We start from the raw sequence: 26328 nt of genomic DNA, 5'->3' as shown, positions 1-26328 counted from the left end.
AACACGAGAAGGACCAAACTTTGTGGTGAGGAAGTGAGAGGCACTTTCAGGCTGGGCTTGGGGGCGCCGTGGCCAGGTGAGTCCATATGTGGTGAGTGTGGGAAAAGTGGGCTGGACTAGAGAGGGCTCTTGTGGGGAAGCGGGAGGAGGTAAGGTTGAAAAAAACATTCATTCTGTTCAAAAAAATAAAGGTTTGTTGGCCACTGCTTCTATCAGACACAGTGCTAAGTTTTGGGAACTCCACAATGAAGAAGGGAGATGTTTTGCCTTCCTGGAAACTGTCACTCAGTGGGATAAACAGAACTAAAGGGCTACAGAAGTAAAAAGGATAATTTCAGATGTGGTAAGTATAACATTCTAGAGAGGTGAGGGAAGCATCTCAGAGGAGGTGACATTTATGCAGAGATACAAAGGATGGGAGGAAGCCAGCTCTGCACAGAGGGGTGTAAGTGGGGAGAGCCTTCCAGGCAAAGGGGACAGATGTGCAAAGGCCTCCAGAGGGAGGGAGATCTGACCATAACCAGTCTTGGGCCTCAGGCTAAGGTGTGGGCAGCAAGAATGTTCAGGGCTAAACTGGACCAGCACCCTTCCCCTCCCTCGTCCTGCCCTCTACAGCTCCTGCAAAGGAGAAGGCGGCCTTCTCAGCCATGCTTCGCCTCCGTGGTATATACCCCTGGAGGGCAGCTTCTGCGCAGGCACAAGAGGAGCTGGCCCAAAGCCCCTACGTGCTGCTCGTCCCTGAGCAGTGCCTCTTCTGTCCTGGGCTGCCAGGGAGGAGGAAGGCCTTCACATCTCCTTTCTAGAGAAGGTTAGCTGCTGGCCTGTCTTCTCAGCAGCAGGGCTGGGGGCATCTGGGTTATCCCCATCCTCCTCTGGTTTTTTGGCCAATGACACACTTCTGTTTGCTGGGACTTGAGAGACAGGAAGGGGAGGGGACATGGTGAATGGAGTCGGCTCTCTCAGGGAGCTGAATCTCAGTTTGAGCTCATGAGCACCCAACTTGTGACCAAGCGACAACTGGCCTGGGAAATCAGGCTGTGGGTAACGGAGCCTCTGAGCCACTCATGCACCCTGGCCTGCATCTACAGGGCCTCAAGGGCTCATTTGGGCTGAGTCTGGGACTGTCGGACCTTGCTCCCCAGGGCGACTGATGCCAGAGGACCTGGAAAGGTGAGGGGGGGCCTGGGAAGGTCTGCAGGCTTTTATAGCAAATGGGAGAGGAGGAGGGGCTGGAGTGAGAGCAGAACTGAGCTTATCCCTCCGTGGCCACCGGGGCTGCAGGGGAAGCCGGCGGGAAGCACCATGCCCCCAAACCCGCCCCAGGCCTGAGCGGGCTGCAGCCCTGAGAGGAAAATAAGCCTGTTTCCATTGCTGCTTCCTCCTCCCCACCCCGGCTACGTCAGCACCTACATGTGCTGCTCAGACCGTGGTTTGCCACGGCTGTGACCAGCCTGGGGCTCAGGAAGTGATTGTGTCTTTGGTTCGGTCTGGGGCGCCTGTCACACTTTCCGTCACTGATGGGTTCTGCCGGAAACATGGTAGGCCTGGCAGTCAATATGCCTGGGGGCAGCTCTGCTCCCACTGCAGGGAGGGTCTCCAGGGGCGAGAAGAAATCTGAAGAAGCCAGGTACGGGGTGGGGCAGAAGGGGCACTGAACAGGGAGAACTGGGGAGAGAGGCTGGGGGAATAAGAGGGAATCACCCCAGTGTTGGAGAGAAGCCATCTGTCCACTTTCATTGCAGCCAGTTACAGATGGGGAAGTGGGCGCCAGAGGAGGACAGGTGGGGGAGGGCCCATGCAGAGAGATGCTGAGGTGAGGCCGAGGCCGGGGGGGCTCCCCGAAGCTCTGAAGCGGGTGGCTGGCACGCTGCTGGCAAGGTCAGGGGCCAGAGGGAAGAGCCCGCAGAGGATTTGGCCCAGGTGGGGGGTCAGACTGAGAAAGCTGGTGCCTGGCCTGTTGTCCCCAGAGTCTGGCTAAGGGGCCATGTGGCAGACAGGCTTAGGTCAGGCCTGGAGAGGAAGACACAGGGGCAGTACTCGGGAGGTGGTACAGGGTGCCTGTTAGGGGCAGAGGCAGTGGGGAGTGGTTCGTAAACACCTCGGTGGGGCTCTCTGGGTCCTCTCTGCCCCAGAGTGCCCTGCAGATGCGGGAAGAGTTGCTGTCTGTGGTCACCAGTCCTTCTGCCCTGTGCTGGGCAGCCCGTGTCCCAGGTCCAGAGCTGGCCGGACCCCGGGCTTAGGACAGTACAGCCTGTTGTGATTTCTTTGCTCTCCCCACTCCCAGCTGAGTGTGCGGCAAAGCTGGCTGCAGAAATCTCTGGAAGCTCTCTGGGCAGGCAGAGGGAGGGGAACGTTACATAAGAGCCCACTGATGTGCAGGAAGTCTAGAGCAGCCTTTAGATTAGAAGGGCAGCGTTCCCATCCAGCCCAGAAACGCAGGAATAGCAACGGAGGTTATTTCTGGCCCCTCACCGCCGCCCCAGCCCAGTGCCAGGGCTGCTCAGCTGCACGGTGGGTGAGCTTGGCCTCAGCAGACCTGGCCGGAGGGGGAGGGAAGACGGGGCAGGCAGCCCCTGGGGTTACCCCTCCTGGCACTGGCCTCCCTGGCTCCCCCACCCCAAACTCCAGGATGCAACCATCGCCGGTGCGCTTGTTTCCTCTGGCTTCTTGAATCTCTGGATGCATTCTCTACCTCCACCCCCGTCCCCACGGCACAGTTACACGTGACAGGCTCTGTGCTGAACATTTGACAGGCATTTGTCCTCACAATGCCTTATGAAGTAGGTACCATTCTCACCCCCATTTCATTGATGAGGAAACAGGTTCAGAGAAGGCAGTTAACTGGCTCAAGGTCAGAGAGCCAGCAATTCCATGGTGGAGCCAGAATTTTAATTTGACAGTTTGGCCTCAGAATCAATCCTCTGACTGAATCCCACTTCACACTAAGAACTGGTTTCTGGGGTCCCAGAATGAATGGGAAAAAGCTTTCACCCTGCAAGTATTCTTGAGTCATGTGAGCACATCAATTCCTTCCTTCCAGTTATTTTTCAAACATCTGCTCCTCCAAGTGTTAAATATACAAAGAGAAATCAGGTGGGTACTTTCTCTTTTGCAGTTCACAGCCTAGTGAGGAAGACAGACAAGTAAACAGGCAATTACAGCAGTGTGATGGGCTGCTGAGGAGGAAGCACCCGACTGTGGAGCCCCTGAGGCAGATCCCGCCCCCTGAAGTGGTTCCCAGGCAGAGAGCTAACTCGCCCTTTTATTCACAGGAGGCTGGGGAAGGTGGTGGTTGGGGTTCCATGGTAAGACTAGCCAGGAAGCCATGCAATTGTCTGGAGAGGGGGTGAGGGCTGCATGCATCAGCACCAGCTGTCACAGAGATTCCCTCCAGGGATCCCACCCAGAATCAGAGAGCAAAAAAAAAAACAGAGTATTTTTTTTTTACTGGCAGGCAGCTTGGCCCAAAGGTGCATCTATTTCCCTTGGTACAGAGGCAATCAGGTATTTGGAGAGGCTGGATGGAAGGGTCTTCTTTTCCTCCTCTAACCATCCCCCTGTGTACTCCATCCACATAGGGACCCAGCTGTAAGGCAAAGTCAAAACGAGAGATCATAGACGAAGCTGGCACCCGGAACCGGGAGGAAGAGCTTCCATCCGACAGTCACACTGACAAATCGTGATGAGAGAAGGGGCAGTTGGCCTCTATCCCTGCAACATTCGCAGGGGGAGCTTGTTTTCTCTGGGCAGAGGCACCCCTCCTAGTCCTATCAGTGAAGAGAGGGGATCTTTGGAACTTAGGGGACCCCGTTTCCCTCTGATGGACCCACAGAGAAAGTCATTTTGGAAGGATGATGGTGTATGGAAGCTGACAGTGGACTCAGTATCTTTTTAAAAATACTTATTGCGGTAAAATACACACCATATTTACCATTGTAATCATTTTTTAGTGCACAATTACACTTAAGTGGCATTAAGTACATTCACAATGTTGTGTAACCATCACCACCATTCATTCCCAGAACTTTTTCATCAGTCCAAACAGAAACTCCGTCTCCGTGAAACTGTCACCGCCCACCCTGCTCCCTGCCCCCAGCCCCTCGTTACAGTTTCTGTCCCTGTGAATCTGTCTCTTCTAGGTACTTTATGTAAATGGAATCAGAACTTGTGGCCTAATGTGACTGGCTCATTCACTTGGCATAGTGTTTTCAAGGTTCATCCATGTTATCGCCTGTGTCAGAATTTCCTTCCTTTCTAAGGCTGAATAATACTCCATTGTGCATATATGCACATTCTGTTCATCCTTTCGCCTGTTGATGGGCATTTGGGCTGTTTCCACGTCCACTACTGTGAACAGCGCTGCTATGAATACTAGTGGGCAAGTATGTGTTTCTGGACTGTGCTTTTATTCCCCATCCATTTCTGCTACGCCAAGAGGGATTACAGTCAGATTCAAGAAGGACTTGCTGGTTTCCTACCCCCAGCAGCCAAAGCAGCAGTATTTCCCTCTTCAGAGAGTTTTAATAAACAGAGTCTCCTCTGCCTCTCCTCACCCTACCCCTACACCGGGGTAAAGCCGGAATGGCTGTGCTGCCACAGGAAAGGGGCTTTATAGGGGTCACTCTGGAGCCATAGCTCTGCATGGTTTATTTTTAGGAGCCCAGAGGGGGTGGTTTCGTTGTTTTCATTGTTCTTAGGCTCTGGGTATGTTTGCCACCACTCCCCACCCCAGACCCAACTTTCTCCTTTCCCTGGCGACAAGGCTGTCTCCCTTTTTCTCTCCCAGGTTATATTGGGAGTGTGAAGCTGCTCTTCTTCCCAATTTAGCTTTTGAATTAAAGTGAGAACTGAATGTGGCTGGAAAGCTGACTCCCATCTGTGTGTGAGAGAGGGAAGGAGAGCACATGCTCACATGCAGGGGGAGTTGGGGTGAGGGTAGCCGCCCAGGCAGCTGCTGGTTAATGCAGACACCCATCCTCAGGCACAGGTGAACTGCTCGGCAGAGAGATGCCGAGGTTTGAAGCCTGGTGTTTTTCCAGGAGTGGAAGAACACTGCAGGGACACCATGTGAACATTCCACAAAAATGTGCCATGTACTTACCGTGTGCCAGGCCTCGTACTAGATGCCAAGGAAACTGGTGAACCGGGTAGAGCCAATCGCCTAGAACCCAGCTTTTAGTCCAGTGGGGAAGCAGATGATGACCAAACAGGGAGGGTGACCTGTGTTGTTGGGGAGGGAGGGCAGGTGTCACAGGGGCCTGAATGGGGTGTGTGTCGGGGCTGCGTGTGAGCTGAGACTTGAAGCACACAGTTGCTGAGTGTGAAGCCGGAGATGAGTGCCAGGGCAGATGTCACTGTGTGCAGTTTGGTTTGAGTGGGCCTGGCTTCTGCCAAGGAGGGGGCTGGCACCGGTGAACTGGGCTCAAGACAGCTCTACAACTTGCACTTCCTTGCCCTTTTCTAGGGAGAACAAAACCAGATGCCAGAGAAATCTGGGAGCACATGAGTCCCTTCTGCTCAGGCTCTGAATGGTGCGGGTGGGGGCAGATAAACTGAAGGCTACTTTCTGAGTAGCCACTCAGAAAAGTGGGCCTGGCAGGTCCAAGATGAACCTGAAACAGAGGAAATGGGATCTCCATCAAGTCAAAGGAGACAAAGGTTTCAGGAGGAGTGTCTGCTGGCCTAGCTCACCCGGTCCTTCTCTGGGGCACTGGCCGGCTGCTCTCTGTTTGGACCTTTCCTCTTCTTGATGGGAACAAGTCATGATTCTGGCTGATAAGAGCAAGTCCAAATGCTGACACAGACAGACCCCCTGTTGGCAGAGACTGGAAGGAGCTCTCTGGGGGGCCGTGCATTTCTCTGTCTGCTCTCTCGAGTTCCCTGAGGGCAAGCACAGTGGAGGGAGGGATGCCGGGGTAAAACTCGCCATCAGTATTTCAGATGGCATGATTTATTGATCACTCATCTCGCTATAGGACAAAAGGAGGGTGATTCATTAGGGAGGCAGGGCTGGGGGGGCCACTTGGGGAGAGAGGCCAGGGAAAGGCAGGTTACTGAGGAGGCCAGCCCTGGCTCCCGCTGGGATACCCTGGGGTTCCTGGGCGTGGGGATCAGGGTCTGTACCCCAGAGGAAAATAAGGGGAGGGGCAGGGGACAGGGAAAACTGGGGCAGGCCTGGCTGCACTGCGGCCGTCGGGGAGATGGCATCAGGGAATCTTGCAGCTGGGTGAGCTTCACTCCTGCTGGGCCCCGCCAGCCCTGTCCAAGTTCCTTCCCCCTTGGCCTCTTCTTGACACCCTCGCCCCACACGACCCTGAAATCATCTCCAATAGCCTTTGTAGATGCTGTTTTAGAAGTCTAGGTGGGGTCCCTTGGGCCCCATGGTCAGTTTGGCGATTTCTCTGGTCCCAGGAGGGTGCCTGATACTCGCCCAAAGGTAGTTTGCCCATCTGAGCACGCCCATCTCTTTTCAGGGCTGGGCAAGGGGTGTGCACATAGGCTGGGTTTAGGAACCGATTAGCTTGAGAATCCACAGCTGTCCTGTCCACCCTCCAGCTCCAGGGAGTGGGGCATGGGGCATCCTGTCACCAGACCTTAAGTGGACTGGCTGCAGAGGCCAGGGAATCCCTCGCTGGGAGTGAGCTGCTGCGCCACCTAGTGGCTCTTTCTTCCTTGCAGGCATCCCTCCCACCCGTGACTTCCTCCTGCCTAGTTATGGGACAAGCTCTCAGGTAGAACCCAAAAATTTCCGAAACTCGAGGTACCCTCTTCCAGCAGGCAGGCCTAATCCAACGCAGAGAGGGCATTTGGGAGGGAGATGATCATGTACTGGCTGAAATTTAAGGCAGTGGGGAAGCCAGCAGTGTCTTTAGGTTTGGAATCAGTTCCTCCCTATTATTCTGGGTGTGACCTCCACGGCCCGGGCTCCCAGGGCCTCCCCCTCCTCTGCCTGCCCTCCTTTCCTCCAGACCGAGCAGGGCTGGGCTCAGCTCTGCTGATCAAGGAGGAGCTGGCGCAGGCTGGAGCCCTGGCTTTCCTCTGACGTCACAGCCTGGAAATTCCCATTTTAAGCAGGCTCTCTGGGTGCGGGGCTCACACAAGAGAGGGCGGGGGAGCTAGCTGGAGCCGCACCGGGCCCAAGGCCCTTCTAGCACGGATCTTAGGCCTAATGTTCCCAGGATGGTTTGGGCGTAGGACGCAGGGCTGGACCACAGTCCCCAGTCCGAAGCTAACTCGCTCAGTGTCCACTGCGGACCCAGGCAGTGATCAGACGCCCTCCTAGCTCCAGCCGTACTCCTCTGTTCCGGCATCCCTTCTCCACTGCCCTGGCCTAGAGAGATCTGCTGAGGCAGGGGGAGAGAGTGGGTGGTCTCAAGGGGTGAGCTGGCGAGGGGTCACTGAGACCCAGATGTGTCATGCCACCCTCCCCCCACGAGCCTTTGCCCCTTGCTTTTTGTTTTTGTTTTTGTCACCTTCCATCTCTCCTCTCCTCCCCTGCACTGCAGGGGCCAGGCCCTGTGCCCGAGTTCTAGGAAACTGCATGTTTCCATGGCGACGGACCAGTGAGCTTGGAAATCGGAGCATGTTCCTGCTGACATAGGGAAACCCAGATGTGCATGGAAAGCCTGGCAATTCGGAGCATGGCAGTGACCTCCTCAGCCACCGGGCACTGTGGGTGTGAGTGTGTATCTGAGTGCATATGTGAGTGTGTATCTGCATATCTGTGATATGCAGCAGAGGATTTGGGTTAGAGAGGGCCTAACCTGGTTTCCTGGCCATATGGTAGCTGCTAGCATGAGACTGCAGCATCTTATTCCCTGGAGATCGTTCTAGAACAAGGGAGTCTCTCTCCTGAATTCTCCTCTGAGCCTTCTCTCTGTTATGATAGAGAAAGGGGCCGATTTGCTCAGAGGCTGACAGGGAAAGGAATGACCTTCAGAGGGCCGCCGGCTGGAGGATTCCAGGTAAGAGGGAGAGGGCCTCTCACACCCCACCCCACTGTGACCTCATTCAGGAGGTTCGCGGCCAGGTGAGCCCAGCGTGGCAGTAGGACATATGCTATGATGCCCGGGAGGGGAGAGGAAGGCCTGCAGCAGGGCCCTTCCGCCAGCCTTGGGCCCAGAGCCCGGGGCTAGGGCCTCACACGCAGCCGGAGCTCTGCTTCCTCCGTTCCTGTCCAGAAGCCGAGCTGAGCTGCTGTTTCTCTTACCTGCCCCACCTCTCCTCCTTCCCCTCGCCTTCTCCTGCATTTCTCTCTGCTGACGCTGCCTCTGCTCGTCTCGGAGTCCTGCCTTCCAGGGACTTATCCCCAGGCTGTTGTGCCCTCGGGCCCCAGGACCCACGGCCTCCTCCTCCTGCCCGTCTCCAGCGCAGCCCAGTTCCTCAGGGCTGGACGGCTCCCCCCTGGGCCCGTGTGGGCTGCCTCTGGTTTCCCGTCTCGTCCCTCGCCAGGATCACACGTGCACCACGGGGCCACGTCTCCACGGCCACCCCATCCTTCAACCTACCCCCGTCCTCCTGTCGGGGCCTCTAGCTTGAGGCCCCCCTCCAGCACTTTCAGCCCTTCCAGGCACTGTGGCCACTCAATCAACCAGCCCGCCCAGCAACGCCCACATCCCATCCTTTCTTCTCTGGAGGCCTCATCAAGGTCTTTGTCCCCAGAGCTTACACCTGGCGCTTTCTGTGAGATACCGTGGCCACTGGAGGATGGGTCCCAGGGCAGGATTGGGTGGAACTGGACCGCCCTTGAGGGTTGGGGCCCCTAACCCTTCTTAACAAGTCCTGGTCCCGCCTAGTGCCCTGGGTCTATCTTAAACCCTAAAACCACTTTCCCAGACTGAACTAACTCCACGCAGCCCACCTCTCACCTTGGAGATCAGAGCACCTGGGGGTCAGTGTGACTTCTGTCCCCCACCCCCACAGCTGGGCCCTGCTTCTCACTTGATGTCCTTCCCACTGGGTGCGGCAGGAACAAAGCACAGAGGCCGAAATTAATGCGGTGCCAGGTTTGGTTTATTGGCTCACCCAGTGCCAAAGGTCCAATGGGCACCCTTTTCCACAGAATTGGGAGTCCCTTGGCTCCTAAATTAATTTTCTTCACACATCCCTCCTGGCCCTGACTGAAGCCACGGCAGGGGCTGGGGCAGGGTGCGCGGCACAGGCTGGGCTCTGGCGGGGGCTGCTCACATGGGGCCCAGTCTGCTTGGCACAGGAAGAGGACCCTGGGAGAAAGGAGCTGGCTCAGCAGGGGCTCTACAGGGGGCCCTGAGGGGGTGCAGGGGCCCAGCTCAGGGCCAGGGCGGGAGTGGGAGAGGGCGAAGGGGAGGGAGGGCAGGCAGTGCGGAGGTGAGAGGCCCTCGGAGCCCGACTGTCCCATGGGCGGCGTCCTCTGAGGCCCAGAGTCTAGGAGGGAGGGCTGAGGGGGAAGAGCCAGCTGGCAGTGGGACCCAGGCGGGGCGAGGTCACTGCTGGGGGACAGTCCCTCACCTCGAACCCCCAGCTCGCGCTCCAGGAAGGTGCGCTCGCACGCGTACACAGTCATGTGCACACACCCCCACCTGGTGCCTCGGCCCCAGCTGCAGCTCTGGCCTGGCCACGGCCCACTTGGGCACTCATAGCCCCTCTGCTCTGCCCCCAGCTGCGGCCTGCACCCCTGCCCGGCTGACCCCTCCCTGGGCCCTTCCTTCCCCAGTGCCTTCAGGCCGTCTCTGGTCAGCCTGCCCCTCCCCGACGTGACCAGGGGAGAGCAGTGAGGCATGTGGGGACCTCAGGGAGGGGATGGCCGTGGTCCTCAGCAAGGCACTGGGTGGGGAGGACAGGCAGAACGGGGAGAACTCTGGCTCAGGCTCCGAGCGGCCCCACCTCCTCCGCTCAGTCCTCAGCTCCCGTCCAGTCTCTACCCTCAACCCGCCCACAGCAAGGTCTCCCTCCTCTTTTCCAAGCTTTCCAGGGGAGGGGTCACTGGGCAGGCACTGGAAACAGCCATGTGAGGGGTCCTGGGGCCTGAGATTCGTGGGTACTGGCATGGTGCGGAGCTGCGGGCTCTGCAGCTGGTGCAGGACTGGCACCTCATGCCAGGTCGCCCCCGCCAGAGGCCTTCTTCTTGGGCCGGCTCTTCAGTGTCTTGGAAGCTGGTGGCTGTGGAAAGGAGGGAGGAAGACGGAGGCCTGGGCCTGGAGCCACGACCCCTCCCCGTTTCCCCAGGCTCTGGCGCGAGCTCTCACCTCAGCTTTGGGCACTTTTTTGTTTGATTTGACCCTCTTAGGAGCCTTGTCCCCCACGTCCTCCTCCGAGGTCTCTGGCCGGGCTTCTGCCTGGTTGGTGCTGGGCCTCGCACTCGGGGCAGGGTCGTCTCCTGGTTGGGGGAGGAAAGGAGAGCCGGGCTCCGGCGGCTGCCACCTGGCTTCCCTGCCCTGGTGCCCCACGTCCAGCCCGAGGCCCTGCCAGTACCTAAGTCCTCAATAGTGTCCAGGAGGCTGCCGGGGCCGGGTCGGAGGCGGCTGTCAGGCCCCTGCAGGGGCAGCGCGTCCTCGTCCCGGATCAGGGTGAGGTCCTGCATGCTGAAGCTTCGCAGCTTCTCTGACAGCACGCCCTGGCCCTGGGGTCACCACCACGCAGAGAGAGAACCGGATGGAGGGGTGAGGTGCAGAGAGGTCACCGTGGGCCACTGGGCAGCCACTGGACCCAGTGCTTCCCCCACACGTCCTCGCCCAGTCCTACAGCCGCACCACCAGGCTGCAGCCACACTTTTCCTTTGGGTAAGTCAGGAAGCCGTGGCTCAGAGACTGGAAGTCACTTAGCTGGAGGGCACAGGGCCAGGCATGGAACCCTGAGCTGCACAAGCCACAAACCTTCACGGCCCTGAGGACCAGCCGAGCAAGCTGGGGCCCTGGGAGTCTGGGTGTGCCCCTGCCTCACCTTGGCCGCGGCTGTGACCGCTGCGTTGGCGGCCAGGTTCAGGCCCCTCTTGCCCACCCTCATCATGGTCTCGTAGCTCTTGTCTCGGGCCTGTGTGATGTACTCGTCGATCTCCTGAGGGGTTGGAGGGAAGGAAGAAGGGTGAGGAGCAGGCCCTGCCCCACCTGTTTGCACCTGCACGGAGGCACTGCCTGCCCCAGGGGGCTGGGCCTGGCCAGGTCAGGCCAGGCTTGGGCACCCCCAGGGAGAGCCAGGAATGTGCGTGGCTGAGGCACTGGGCTGCCTGGGCCCGGGGCAGGCTGAGAAGCAAGCTCAGAGTGAGGGCAAACCTTTTCCTTGTTGGACAGTGTTGGGTGCACGAACTTGCGGTAGAGCACGCTGGAGCCCTTGGTGTAAGGCGACAGCAGCCATATCACAAAAGCGATCTTGAGCTCAAAGTAGAATGGGAACCTGTCAAAGTACACAGAGGCAAGTGGCAGAGCCCATGGCAGGGAGTGAAGTTGTGCTGATACACTGCAGGACCCTGGCCAGCCAGCCCATTCCTTCGTGCTAGGTCCCCACATGGCTCAGGAGACTGGGAGGTGAGACGTGACCCTGGTGGCAGGGCCCCTCACAGTAGCTCTTCTTGCCCCGTGTCCTGAGAATCCCAGCCCTGTCACTCCGGGGCCCTGGGGACCACACTGAGGTGAGCTCCCTGCCATTCCAGGTCCCCTTGTCTTCCCGCCCTTCCTTCCCTGAAGGAGACGGGGGCTAGCCTAGCTGTGCTCTGGATCCCAGCCATCCCTTGCGGCCATAACATGCCCCTTGCTTTGAGGGACTGTCCTCCATTCCCCATGGCTCCTCCTCAGGCCACAAACTCTTCAGGTCTCCCCCCAAAGTGCTCATCAAAGCCCTCGCCTGTGCTGTGTCAAGATGCATCTTTATCCACTGTCCTTAATTTTTAACCCTACAATTACTCTTTCCTGATCTGATCCCAGGTAACTTCCTCTGTGAAATCTTTTTCTCAAAGGCCATAAGCCCTTTTAGTATTGTGTAATGATCTTTTATGATCTATCTCTCTGTAAAACCTTGTCTTGACTCCCAATGTGCAATGTTAGTCCTCTCTTCCAAGAGGCATCTGCTCATTCAATAAACATTTTTGAGCTCCTGCTGTGAATATACAGGTGATTAAGACATCCCCTGTCCTCAAAGTGCTCATACTCTAGTAGTGCCTGGAAAATGTCTTTGGAATACAAGCATCCAGTGTTTATAAGACATGAGCCTAGGCCTGTTTCACAAATGGGGAAAGTGAGGGCTAGAAGGCTGTGACCTGCTCAAGGTCACGTCACATTAAGTTTGGCAGAAGCAGGTTTCCTAAATTCTATGGTGGTGCCTTGGCTTCCACCAGAAAGAAATGCATGGGTTATGGCTGTTCATGTGCTCATCAGCCCGGCCAGCATGGGGGAGGCTTCCAGAACTCCGGGGAACTCCACCCCGGGTCTCAATCTTCTGGCTGGCTGGCTGGGGAGAGAAAGTCAGAGGCTCTGCAGGGAGATGCTGGACCTCACCAGGAGAGCACGATATCTGTGAGCGTCTCGGCTGTGGTGAAGAAGGCAAAGACGATCCAGTACATCATCCACTTCACCTGAAGGGAGGGAGGGCGTGTCGGCCGAGGCGTCAGGGGAGCACCCGGAACCCGCCTCTGCCTGTCAACTACGCTGGCGGTGCTGGCAGGGAGGGGCATTCAGGCCTTCAGCTTGGCCTGCCATCACACCAGGGCTGGGGAAAAGGACAAACACGAACCTCCTTTGAAACAGGGTCTCAATGCTGACAGCATTGGTACCAATCACTCCCATCTGTGATGTGACCCACTGTCCTCTCCTATCTGCCATGTGGGTTGGGTGGGAGATGAAGATTCATACACTCACATATTCCTTCACGTTTTTTGTCTTCACGGCCTTGTAGGAAGAATAGGCTGGGTACAGGGTGCCAAAGATGAGCCTAGGGAGGCAGGCAGGGTTACTGCACTTCTGGACCAAGAGGCCTCTCCCTCCCAGCTCTGCATCAGTCAGTCCCTTGGTAGGAAAGGGGACAAGGGACAGAACTCTAGAGTGCCACATCAGCGGGACTGATGACCTCGGCTCAAAGCAGTCAAGCCTCGGGATACACGGGCATGGAGACTCCAGCCAGCGAGGGTGATGCTCCTTCCCCCTCTATTATTCAGTTTTTCTCCAGCCTCTGAGGCCAGAGGATCCATTGTGGTAACTTCAGCTACGATCCTTGCTTATGTGTAAACTTATCAAGGGGAGTGGGGCTCTGGTCACTGCACAGGGATGTATTCCTTCTCCAGGTACCATGTCCACTCGTACCCACCCACCCTTTCCCTCCACCTCCCTGTCTCAGAGCCAGGCTGTGTCGGCCCAGGTCTGGAAGGGAAACCGACACTGCCTAATAGACACTCTGCCCGGCAGCCAGAGGCACGCCTGGGGCACTGGGGAGCAGAGGGCCCTGGGAGGGGCAAAGAGGTTTATTCTCCATGTTGACACTCTTGGGACCAGGCTCAGGCTGGAGAGGGGCCATTAGAGGCCACTTGCAGACACAGGGGAGGGGAGGAGACCATTGCCTCTCAGGGAGGGAGGTCGTCCGGCCAAGAGAGGAGCAGCCACTCTGAAGGCCACATGGAGGCATGAGGCCCTTGGGCCCCCCTAGGGTGGGGTGGGGAAGAGGAGGGAGGGCGACTCCGGCGGGTCCAGAGGAAGCCACACCACAAGCACAGGACGGCACTGAATGGGAAGAAGGCAGGGAGGAGGTGGCTCTGGGGTGTCAGGCTCCCATGGTGGAGGCTGACAGGTAGGGTCCTGAGACAGGGCAGGGGTTGGCTGAGGCATACGCAGAGCCCCCAGGCCCAGTGTCTTGACAGTGTGCGGGCAGTTTGTTCCCACATGGACCTGATTCACAAAGGCAGGACACGTCCCGACTGTCCTGTGGAGATGCGGTGGGGCGTGGAATCCTCAAGGACAAGGTGTGGGGCTGTGGGGACAGGGTTTCCTCCCGGAGCCCGGGGGAGGCGGTAGGGGCAGAGCCGCACAGGGTGGCCGGCAGCCTGGAATGACGGCCGCCTACCGCCCTCACCAAGGCGCGCACGCGTCCCCTCCGGCGGCCTCCTGCACTTTGTCCGCCAGCATCCCTGTCCCCGACACCCAGACATCCTCCCTGGGGGTCTTTCGGAGCCTGCACCCTCACCCCCAGTGTCCTGAGGGTCAGTGCGAGAGAGGGGAGGGACGGGGCTCTGGGGAGGCCCCGGCTGCTGGCTCTGCCCCCGAGCTACGGAATGAGGACGTCCTGCCCTGCTCCCCGCTCTTCCGCGAGCCCTCTCCCTGCCGGCGGTCAGGGCCGCGCCCGAGGGGCTCCTCCAGCCCACAGCAGCGACACGGGGGAGGGGACACGCCGCCTCCCCTCCGGGATCACGCCGTGGAGCCCAGCCCCTAGGATGACAGAGCAGGGACATCAGCAATAGAAGCGGAGGGAAGCCAGGCCTGCGCTCCCCCTCTAACATTCCCTTCTCCGGCTCTGGGGGACCCCCAACGGGGACGGCGTGCCTGCGGGGGACTCTGCGGGGCGAGGCCGCGGAGGGGCCGCCCCGGGCCCCAGCCTCCAGCCCGGCCCCACCCCCGCCCGGCGCGGCCCCCGCCGCCGCACTCACACCACCAGGCGAGAGATGATCCAGGACACCATGGCGGGACCCGGCCCGGCCGAGCATGCGGCTGCCGGAGGCCGAGCGGCGGCGGCAGCAGGAGCCGCAGGAGCAGCCGCAGCCGCAGCAGCAGCCGCCGCGGGGGCCGCGGAGCGCGGAGCCGCCGCGGTTAAAGGGGAGGTCCTTGTCGCAGCGGCGGTCCGTGGGCGGCGGCGGCTCTTAAAGGGGAGGCCGCGGCGGTGGCGGCACGCCCCCCGGCACCTGCTGCTGCCGGGCATGCGCCTTTGACCCTCAGTGCCCTGCCCTCCAGCAACCGCGCACACGTCTCTCTTGGATTCCAAGCCTGGGGCCGAGGTCCTCGAGGGGCCTTCATGGTTCCATCCTGACATCCCGGCCCGTATCCTGCCCGCCCACATCAGGCTGAGAAGCTTACACATCCCGCGAGGAATAACAGCCATGACTTATCTGTGTGCCAGGCCCTGTGCTAAAAGCTTCACGTGCATTATTTAGGTGAATCCTTATGACCATCCTGGAAGGAATAGGTTATAATTATTTTCATTTTGATGGTAAGAAAATGGGAAGCTTAGAAAGGTTCAATAATTTGCCAAGGGTCACAAAACCGTTAAGCCAAAGTGCTAAGATACAAACTCTCTCCAAGTCTACTTTAAACAGGCTGCTTCTCCCAACAGCTGAAACGCACCACCTCATCACAGGCCCTGTAGACACTGAAACCCATGTAAACCCTCTGAGCATAAGGGACTCTTGTTTTGGGACCATAATTTCATCCTGCTTTTTAAAAAGAAACTACTCTAGACCATTGAACTGGATGGGCAGAGGCATATGACTTGCAAACACAACTGCTGCATCTGCATTCCTTACAAAAATTGGGACATTCTGCACAAAGCACTTCCCTAGTTAAGTGACAATCATACTTAGAAAACTGAGGAATTACAAAATGTAATTGTATCTTCCAATTACAATTTTTGGAAATTTGTAGTTTCCTAATACTTCCACGATTTGCTAACAAAAACCCCCTAGCTTTTACTCAAAAAGACACAAATGGGTTGCTACCCAAATCTGTTTCCTAAATTGCAATTCTGAGATCCCAAATAAATGCTTTTTAATTTTTCCTCTTTTTTCAGTTGGCAACGCCCACCCAAAAACCCCTGAAGTCAAAAGTATAACTGCACCTGTCCACCCCACCCACCCTCCACCATCACGGATCACCTCAGCTGGAAGAGGACTTAGCCCCCCACCTGATTTGCTTTTTAAAATCACCAGCTCCTAAGTTTTGCAGGGAAACAGGAAGCCCTATGCTCTCAAGGAGGTTACCCTGGGACTGGGGAGTTACCCTTTTGGGACAGAGGGGCTGGGAGAGAGGCTTGGGGTCTAGATTGGATATGGAGCCCGCTGCTTCCATTCCACCCCCATCAGCAACCTCTGCTGGCAGCGTTTGCCCTGATTCCAAAGACAATTATATCCAGAATGTAGGCTAGCCCGCCTCCTGACTTCCACCAAAGCAACAAAGCTCCAACCTCACAACCCCCCTTTTCCCTGCACTGCTTTCCATTCCTGTCCCATTTCAAAAGCTTCTGCATTCTTTATGTGAAAGTGTAATCCTTCTGGTGATCACAGCATTAACTTATGTCCAGTCAGGCTGAAAGGACATGCTTAGAGCTCTGTATTTCAGCTCAGGTCCTATTCAAACTTGGTATCCTTGAACCACACAATGGTCTGTTTCCACCCTGATAATTGTACTTCCAGGCTCAAACACTTTAGAAGATGTTTTCCAACAGGTTCCAGAGAAGCAGCCTCTGATGACCTCTCTTGATATTCTTTACAACTTCCTCTTCAAAAGGCCTTTTCTAACTGGAATGCAGTCTGTCCTCACCCCTCAAGCCACTTTAATTGCTGCTTAATTAAAAAAAAGCAATCCCATTTGGGTTTTCTCCCGCAATTCCAAGGTGGACCTAGGACCATGTTCATGTGTGCTCTGAGGAGCCCAACCACTGATGCCCCAAACCTTGCTCGGGCAATCCCCCAGGACCCTTTCCCCTCAACTGCCCCAGGAATACAGGAGTCCCCCTTTCTCACTCTCTTCACAGAGCCTAAACTAAGAAAATACATCTCTCCTCCTATCCCCCAGAGCTTCTGCACCCCTTCCCCTCACTCCCAAGCCCTCAAACCGCAATGACCTGGCACTTCCCTTCCCAATTGGGCACAAACTCAGGAAGCAAAGAGTAACTGGATGTAGCAATGTAATGAAGATCTGAAAATGAAACATCCTCTACCTCGAACTTTGCCTAAATGTCGCCGTGCTTTTTAGAATGGCTGGCAAAGGAAGAATTTAGTCCACTCCAAACAGATTTGTTAGATTTTTAATAAGAACATGGAAATCCCAATCAGCCCTTCATCAAAATTAAAATACAGAAAGTGAAATTAAAAGTATTCTACAGTAAATGACTTTTATTAAAAAAAAAAAGTAACTGTGAACATATAAACAAGCCTGCAGGGCACTACAGTACAGCTGGAAAGTAGATACATTTTCCAATGTACCTATGGGCCAATTAATTCCATCATTTCCCGATAAATTCTTAATAAAACTCCACTGAGTTGGAAAGTTTTCTTGAAAATATTTCTGGACAAAAAACCCAAAAAACAAAAGCTTCGTGTAGGAAATCAAACTTTCCTTTTGCATTTGAAAGTGTACGAGGAGCCCCAAGGGAACGCTGGTAACGGGGAAAACGGCTCCTGGAATCACCAGTGTGCATACGCAGAACACAACCACAGCTCAGACAGGACAAAGGTCTTTCTCAGATGGCTGTTCCCTCAAGATAGGACTGAGATGGGAGGGGAAGAAACGAAAAGAATCCTAAAAAGCCAATTCTTTTAAATTCTGCTTTGGCTGATTTTGTGCTATAATGGGCAGCTGATTTCTATAAATCATGTTTCTTCAAGGAGTTTTATTGAAAGGAAGACTAAATGTAATGTGCCTTTCCTCTTAATCCAGGAAAACAACTGTGGTATTTCAAAAATTCTAAAAATATCTACTTTCATGAAATAGTAACTATTTCACTACAAACCTATTTTTCACTAAATACACACACTTCCTAATCCTGGAGCCTCCTGGGAAAAGCAGTGGGTTCCCCCTGGGTCCTGCAAGACTCCAGTGTTCGCGGGAGAGATTGTGGGGAATGGCTTCATCCCATCTCTTCGGCTGGGCGATGTCAGAGGTCATGTGCAGAGACACTTCCACCAGACATGTTTAACCCATTAGTCCCTACTTGTACCAGTTATGTGATTCCCCTACTTCCAAACACATTCCCATTAAACTAGGCACAATAGAAAAAGAAAAGAAAAGGTGTGCCCACATTCCCAGTTTCCACAAATCTCAAATCATGAGAATGTGCAGGGAAGCCCGGTGATGTTCAGGCAATTCGGAGTCCCAAAAGGCCAGAGGACGGGGATGTAGAGTCTGAAACCGTGTCTGTGTGAACAGTGCGACCTTCCTGTGTCAACCTTCGGTACTGAGGCAGCTTAGAAAAGAGTGGCTGGAGAGTCTGTAATACTGACCACACTGGCTCCAAGTGAAGGGCCTCTGCTCCAGCAGAGAACCCTGCCATTCCCTGTATGTGTTGTGAGTGAAAGACCTGCTTCACAGGAGAGTCTGAAATTTCTCCATGTCTAAGACCTTGCCAGTTTGGATTCATGAGCCTTGAGGGTGCCGACAGCATCTTTCACTGCATGATAAATGATGTTCTTCACCTGGAGAGAGCAATCAGCACAGTCAGTTCATGGCAGCTCCATACTGTGTTCTGTCAATGAAAATGTATGTTCTACGTGGACTACAAGCGTACTGGTTAGTGAGAAAACCCTTCTACAAGGGCTGCATGCTTTCCCAAATCAATCCCAGAGATGATTTACAAGTCACATAGGATCTAACGTCTATATCAAAAAAGAATGGCGAATCACTTGAGAAGCTATATAGTCATCACCATCTGTGTGCTTACTATGTGGTAGGCACTATTGCTAAGCTCTTTATGTAGACTTTAATCCTTACTATAATCCTATAAGGAAGACGTTATTATTACCCCCATTTTACAGATGAGAAAGTGAGGAAACCAAGGTCCCGTGGTTAGGAACCTCGCCTAAAGTCCTAGAGTTAATAAGAATGCACTAAATACAAAGTATAAATAAGTCATGGGGATGGAAAATACAGCATAGGGAGTGTAGTCAATAATATTACAATAGCTTTGTTTTGTAAGGTGACAGATGATAACTACGCTTACTGTGATAGCATTTGCAACGTATGTCGAATCACCATGTTTTACTTCTGAAACTAATATAGTATTGTGTATCAACTGTACTTCCATAAAAAAGAATGCCCTAAAACAGTAGTGGGCAGGTAGGATTATTGGGTATTTTTTTCCTTTGTGCTGATAAAATATTTTCTAAATTGTCTAAATGGAACACGTATTACACGTGAAGTAGAAAAATACAGTAAAAGTTATTACAATTAAGTGAATAGGCTAAAGACAATTAAAAATAAGCAGGCTAAATATTTAAATCAAAAAGGTGATTATTTCTGGGGAGGGAAGGTAGGGAGAGGGAAAGGGGAAGGATGCATGGAGGCTTCAGTGCGGCTGCGGCACATTCTACATTGTTTAGGTGCATGTGTGTGATGCTTTATTTTTTAAGATGACTGATGGGCACACAAGCCCCCATATGCCATTCTCTATTAAATTTTTTGTATTAATTCAACAAATATTTATTAAGTACACGTTATATATCACATATTGTGCTCGGGAAAAGGAGTGAATAAAACAGTAAAATCCCTGCCTGCGAGGAGCTTCAATAGCTTAAATTCCAGTTCTAGTAGGGATAGAAACAGATAAAGTAAATCTGTTAGATGGTAAAAAATACTACAGAAAAAAAATAAAGCAGCAATAGAGGAGTGGGGGTGCTGGGGTGACATGTTACAAGTAGAGACCTGAGGCAGGTGGGGCCTGAAATATGGATGTCTAAATATTTGTACCGTATTACAACATCACGGGATGTATTTATCAATGTGATTGTATTTTATGAGAACTTTATGGTTGAAATGTTTCATACTTTTGAACAAGGAACAGCAAAAGAGATCAGACACAGGGATGAAGGTGCTTGAATCTACCAGCAACCAAAACATCTCCAATCCTACTGGTCAGTGATCAAAGATGACACACCTGAGCCACAGGGACGACTGAGGAGAACAGGCCACACAAGGAAGAGGCGGGGAGAGCGAGTACTGGGCCTGCCGAAGTCCTGCCCGGGGGTCTTGCTCTCTCCTCCTCTGCTCTTTTTATGCTACTAAAGCACACAAGTGTATTAATGAAATTGTGCCCTGAAAGTTCTAATCCACGGAGGAGCAAGAGGAAAACCCAATCTGTTGTCCACCTTAGATCTACAAAGGGAAAATAATTCCTAGGGACACGTTTTGCTGTCTCCAGCTGGGCTCTAAGTGACTGAGTCTGCACAAAAATGTGCTGTGAGAAGCAGCTTCAGGAAATACCCTTTCTTGGAAAAATGTTCGGAACACACGGCCACAGTCCTCTTCCTACCTGACTGGGGCAGTCAGTCTAGTCAGTCATTGACACTGGAACACCGTATCTCCCAGGGGCAGAGGAACAGAAGACAGAAGACTCAGAAGGCAGAATGTGTCTCCTGTGTATGCAGCCGAGCAGGGACGGGAAGCGGAAGTGATTTACCTGCAGCTTATCCTCATGGTTTGTGTGAGTGTTAGACAGATGCCTGAATTCCTGGGTCAGTCGGAAACAGTGCTTTACATGTTCTGGAGATACAAAGTCTTCTGCTACTTTTATGCAACTGTACAAATTGTGTACCTGGGAGGGAAAAAGTACAAAAGGAAAACATTGGGCATTAGAGAGTCAATAATGTCTGTGATAAAGTTAAAAAAAAAGTTTTTTTAGAAATACTTAAAATATTCCATTTTCATAAAAACAAAGGCAGAAAAACTATTAAGTATAAACTTACAAATGAAAGCATCAGTATTTGAACAGAAAAGGAGCTGGAAAAACATTCCCCAAACTGTTAACAGTAGGGAACTCTGGGGGAAGGCAGGATAAGGGCACAGAACAGAGGTATGGCGCAGGTGGCTGAGCTGTGATGGTCACTTTTTAAGTTTCCCTTATTTAAACTTTTAAAAAACAATAAATTACAAATACACAAAAGAAAATAAAAAAGCAAAAAATAAGTCGTCGCTTAAGAGCACTCAGTCTAATCTAGCCATTTATATCTACTGCCACATAAGCAAGAAAATCAGAACTAAGGAAGCCCATGAACTGCAGAGCCCAGCCCCAAGATGGAGCCCACCTGGTGTGGGGCTCCAGCAGGAATGAAGACAGCATCCCCCAAGAACTGGACAATGGCCCAGCCTTGCACACCATACTCCTCATAGAGTCGCTTACGGAGGGTCTGGTCCAGGTACCAACTTTGGTCATGAATTGGGTCATGATCAGGGGGATTCTCTTGGCCTTGCTCTTCACCAACCTGAAGCCATGACCGAAACAAAACCCAGAGACAGAAAAATCAATAAATGCGTACAAAGTATTAATAGCATAAATACAACTTGCTGCATCAATGTCCCTGGTGGGCCAAAGCTTCTACTTAATTCTGTTGAATATCCTATAGTGTGGATCCAGGCCTTTGGGGCATTTTGACAAAAGTTACAGGTCTTTAATGCCAAGGGACTCCAGACGAGAAACCCTAGGCAGGCTGCATCAGCACCTGCCACCCCTTCACGCGTGATCTGGGAGCGCACCCAGGCGCATACCTTTCGGAGCAGCTCCCGGATCTTCTCTGCATCCTTGGCTGCATAGATGTGCCACAAAGCACCAGGCTTCTCCTTCCCATCGTGAATCCTTTGCTTTGTCACCTCATCAGCATCTCCTTCATCAATTGTCTTGAGTACCTCTGAAAAGAGCAGAACGACACACTTCAATGTAACCAGCCACTTCAGTACCTCTCAGGGAGTGAAGGGTCCAGTTCAAACAAGTTTAGTCTCCACTATTTTCCATCTCTCTGGAGTAATGTAAGGTAGAGTCTAATCAAAACTCATATTGGTCTAAGCCTCCTATATACAGGAAGAGCAAAGCGAACATCTTCCTTAAGAGACTCCACATTTTTTGGAGGTACATATTTCTTGCTCAAACTGTGTTGCCATGTCTTATGTTCAAGTTGTAGGTTGTTTCCTGCTCTAAGTAGAATGACTTAAAAGCTTTCTCAAGAACTCTTCAAACTAGGGTTCTACGGATTTAAGACCATGAAGTGTACAGCTTCTCCGGCAAGTTTAAGAGGGTCAGCTTCTAATGATTGTTTATTATAATCCCTTAAAGGACAACATAATGGAAGGAACCGCAGGCGTAGCCTCAAAAGCAATTATGTGGCAGGAAGTATGCCGAAGTAATGATATTATCCTTGAAACTTGATTTTTTGAGTTTCTTTTTTTCTTGTTTAAAATTTTTTGTTTTCTAAAACTTCCATAATTAGCCCATTAATTTTATACCAAGATGGCAGGGAGTGCAAATGCAGCAAAAATAGCACTTTTTTGTTTCATTTCTGTACAAGTGACCTGGCTTTATCATCTGCCACCTCACAGCTGCTCTGGTTGATGACCAGGTGGGCAGCTTTGCCCCTTCTTCTTCATCCCTCTCTGTGATGTCACTACACACTCGGTGGAAAAGGGCCACAATCCCAGAAACAGAAGGACTCTGGTCAAAAATACACAGGTACCACCACCCTTCTCTGCTAGAACCTTCCTTGTGTAGCAATATCCATTGGCACCTACTATGCTTTAACCCTGGTAGAGATATAAGAAAAAGCCACCACTGGTCCTGACTGAGGAGAAAGACATCCAATTCTACTTCTGGGGATGAGCCTCACCACCCTGAAGCAGTGGGTTCAGCAGATGAAGTCGTACCTTCATCATGAGCACCCTCCCCGATGGGGATCCCAACATACACCATCACATTGACTGCATCAGACACATCTAAGTGGAGATTTGTTGTGCCAACTCTTCTATCTTCTGTAGTTATCAAGCCTAAAGGTAGAAGGAAGACAGGGTCAGTGAAAGGGCAATATTCTGAAGAATCCACACAGGACCTACAAGTGAAAACATACTCAAACCTGTTCTTAAATGTGTAACATAACATTGGGGGAGTGAAATAAGTGTTATCAAGAAATCACTCTCCCCATCTCTTTTCTAGTGTTTTAAAGCTGAATTCCAGCACAGTTGACACTATCATTATCCAGTTCCTCCTGGAAAAATGATCTCTTTTTCAAAAGCAAAACAGATGCAGGCATTACTGACATTCAGATAAAGCGTGGTGTTCAGTGGTTTAGGACACTACCGCGACTTCACAAAGAGCTGGTTGCATAGCACTGTACTTAGACTTCTTCACTCTTATCAAGTCTCTTGAAAACTAAGAATCATGTCTCCTTGGATAGAATTTGAGAGGAACTTTCTAGCTCCTGCAGATACATAAACTTACTGACTGGGCCCATATGATGTCACGTAAATCACTACGACAAAAGCAAACATTTAAAACCAACCACCTTGACTTCTCCAGGACCCATCACTTTGTCCTCTATTATCTCCCTTCATATGCAAAACAGGGACAATCATGTCCAAAAAGGGTGATTATGACCTGTCCCTCATACCGTAGGCATTGTACATCTTAGGGCCCAGGTCGGGCCTTACAAAGTAGCTGGGCAGCCTAGAGGCCAGATTGAGCCTGCCATCTCGTTTGGTATATTCCGGCAGAGGGAGGTTCTCCATCAGATCTTCAAACCTATAAAGGAACAGGAAAGAGGATTTAGCTTATTAACAGGAACAAAAGCAAAAAGGCAAAATCCACTCTCCTGGGATTACTCCGAGACGGCTTCAGAAGGCACAAGCCCCTCACGACGGCGCCACAAAAGGTCACTGACCTTGTTGGCATCATGTCCCGAAAATCTTCCCCAGGAGGCCAGTCCTTGAGTTTGAGCACCATGGGCTGCCCATCTTCGGACCTTAATCGCTCTGGAACAAAGAAAGCACCCTCACAAACACCGTGCTGGGTGGGCTGCTGCCTGACTCTGCAGTGACTACAAAGCTTTAGGAGACCAAGCTTTTATTTCAGACTTGAAAGCCCCATAATGGACGAGGTGGACCTTGTTTTCCTCGCCCACCACTCCAGTACATGCTGTTTTTCCATCTCACGGAATTCTAGCCCCGTTCCATAGAGTGAGAGTGCCCCACACCCTGTGGGATCACATGCTTAGGCCCAGGTGTGCTCCGACTGCCATGTGATCACCATTTGAGCTACCTGGTTAGCACCAGGACAGAATGCTCTCCCACCAAGAGGACAGATTTTGTTATTCGAGGGCTTGCCATAGAGAGGCTTACTTTCCAGTCTGCCATTACTGATCTAGGTATCAGAGTTACTTACTGCATATGATCTCGAAGCCGTCCCAGAAATCCCGAACTTTCACATCGGAAATTATAGCACAGTTCCTGCAGTTCACCAAGTCCACATCCTGGTCCCCAAATTCCTGGCTAAAGGCTTCTGGCTTCCAGAGTTCAGACTTGAGCTTTTTATGTACTCCTGAAACCAGCACTGGCTGTGGAAACAGAAATATCCCAATCACAGCCACCTAGGAAATACTTCAGGCTCAAGGCTAAGAGACAGAATAGGAGGGTTTCTGGGGAACAACCTCTTCTTCCCAACGATTTACTGTTTCTTCCCAGTTTCAGAATCTATTCACTCATACATTTCAGCATGCCAGCCACAGCAAATGTAAACTACTTTTACTCCATTATTAGGCTTGATTCTCACGTAGAGGGCCTGCCATAGACATCACTTCGGTTGCCTCACAGCTACCACTGTTTTCAGATGAGAGGTCAAGAAGCTGACAAATGCACCTTTGAGAACACTTCTTTGCATCTAGAATGAAAAACTATCCAGACAGTTCTTCAAGCACATGCTAAAGTATAAAAACCAGGAAGTGTTATCACACTATCACACAACTTCTGTGGCTTGGAAACATTTACCTAGAAAAGTACCACTCATTTCCACCCACCTTCCCCTTGCCCCAAATCACACTTAAGGATTTTCCTCTAAAGGTGTGGTTAATGCCAGATCACCCCCTCATAGGAATTTCAACTGACCTTTTAAGAACACAAAGCTACACAACTTAGAAATAAAACGATGCACAATGTACTGAGGGATCTTCTAAATTGTAAAAATCCAAGAAATCTCAATGTGGCAAGGCTGTCTACAATGAACTTACTATGCCTAAATCTCCCTGGCAAAAAATTCCCAGAGAGAATTGGAACTATCCTGGTAGCTGTGCTGGGCAGACAGAGAGCCAGCCAGCCCTGGGAACTGCTTACTCTTGTTTACCTGGCCTTGTTTCCAACACTCCCGGAAGATCTTCCAGTTGTTTTTGTTGCTGGGGTCGTGGAGACACAGAAGTCTCCCATCGCAGAGCCAGGAGTGAGAGGTATGGGGATCCAGCACATTCAACCCCATCACCATCTCCTTCACCTCCTTTTGGGTATCAGTCAAGTTACAGGCCCGCTTTGCAGCATCTGAGGTTTTCTTATTTTCTACCACGGAGGCAATGATGTGGTCCAGGAAGTTGGGTAGGCTGGCCTTGTTCTTCACTCCCTGTCGGAAACAAATCCTTCAGGTAAGTCTGACTGAGGCCCCATGAATGCAGCATTCAAATCACCATCACAGCCGCGTTCACAGGAGCGCTGATCTCCTGATTAGATTTCATATGAGCATAACTGGAGGGGAGAGCCTGTGAAGCCAATTATCTCAAATTTCCGCCTCCTTCATATTTTGCTTTATATTTATGAAAGAAAGTACAGAAAGATCCTCTCTGCCTCAAGAGGTTTGGGACCTAAGAAGTACCTTCGGCATTCAGCCCTATTTCAAGCATAACGTATAGACTGTGGAGATCAAAACGCTGTACCTGAGTGAGTGAGGTCACTGACTCTGAGGGTCACATCACCAACTTTTCTGGCCAAGATGGCCAAGGGACACAACACTTCAATTAGGCAACTGAAGTGACTTATCAAGGCAGTGGTTTTTAACCAGGGAGTAGACCCCAGTACAGGGGTACCCCAGAGTATCCCAGAGAACTTGGTTCTGTGAAAGCAGTCTCCTACCTTCTGTATCTCCCCCCGTCCAAGGGCGAGAAACCTCGTATCTTTTCAGGGATGGGAAAGCCTAAGCCCAGGGATCAAAGCAACATACCTACAGAGGGAGGGGCAGCACTTTCATAGATCTGAGTATCTGATGCCTGAAGTATCATTAATCTTTATAGAGTACAACATATAATCACATAACACCCCAGGAAAATTGAACAAGAAAAAGAGGAACCAGGGGTCAGAGCAAATACAAATAAAACAGAGCCCCAAGTAATTTCTTGAAGCGACTTATCCAAAAGAAAAGAATAACCCACATTGTATAGGGCTCAACCACTCACAGGTCATCCAACTTTAGCCACTAATCACAGAATGAGAAGCATGTTTATATACTTGTTTGAAATGATCTCCAAGATACATAAACTGAAAACAGAAAAGCAATGTGTAGAACATCTGTAAAAAGAGGGGAAAGAACAATATCCATATGATAATATCGCTGAAAGGGCAGTCATGAAACAGCAGTGACCCCCAGAAAGGGACACAGGTG

General features: G+C 52.2%; 2 protein-coding genes across 7 annotated transcripts in view; both read right to left on the bottom strand.

Moving 5' to 3' along the window:
• Positions 1-8994: 8994 nt before the first annotated feature.
• Positions 8995-14789, bottom strand: REEP2 (receptor accessory protein 2). 3 transcript variants are annotated; one of them, XM_037016554.2, is made up of 8 exons: positions 14600-14789; positions 12825-12971; positions 12465-12541; positions 11247-11367; positions 10918-11031; positions 10450-10597; positions 10224-10354; positions 8995-10137 (listed from the first exon to the last, which is right to left on the bottom strand). In XM_037016554.2, exons 1-8 carry the CDS (start codon positions 14654-14656, stop codon positions 10069-10071), a joined length of 864 nt encoding a protein of 287 aa, XP_036872449.1. In that variant the 5' UTR covers positions 14657-14789; the 3' UTR covers positions 8995-10068. The 3 variants fall into 3 exon arrangements, with proteins under 3 accessions (XP_036872449.1, XP_036872447.1, XP_073077840.1); XM_037016552.2 differs by having other exon boundaries at positions 12825-12897; positions 14600-14778; XM_073221739.1 differs by lacking the exon at positions 12825-12971.
• Positions 14790-16952: 2163 nt separating this feature from the next.
• The window catches only part of KDM3B (lysine demethylase 3B), a 55850-nt gene continuing 46474 nt past the window's right edge, over positions 16953-26328 (bottom strand). For all 4 annotated transcript variants that reach the window (XM_017642666.3, XM_037016448.2, XM_037016445.2 and 1 more), the window contains 9 exons: positions 25030-25296; positions 24076-24247; positions 23576-23666; positions 23306-23436; positions 22566-22685; positions 21420-21559; positions 20960-21136; positions 20335-20469; positions 16953-18355 (listed from right to left, as the gene is read on the bottom strand). In XM_017642666.3, the coding sequence (XP_017498155.2) occupies positions 18275-18355; positions 20335-20469; positions 20960-21136; positions 21420-21559; positions 22566-22685; positions 23306-23436; positions 23576-23666; positions 24076-24247; positions 25030-25296 (1314 nt within the window). In that variant the 3' untranslated portion in view covers positions 16953-18274. The remainder of the gene's footprint in view (positions 18356-20334; positions 20470-20959; positions 21137-21419; positions 21560-22565; positions 22686-23305; positions 23437-23575; positions 23667-24075; positions 24248-25029; positions 25297-26328) is intronic.

The sequence above is a fragment of the Manis javanica genome, chromosome 14 (assembly GCF_040802235.1).
Source record: "Manis javanica isolate MJ-LG chromosome 14, MJ_LKY, whole genome shotgun sequence".
Taxonomy (NCBI): domain Eukaryota; kingdom Metazoa; phylum Chordata; class Mammalia; order Pholidota; family Manidae; genus Manis; species Manis javanica.
Note: the sequence above shows the minus strand (reverse complement) of the source record. Positions and strands in the feature narration are given on the sequence as shown.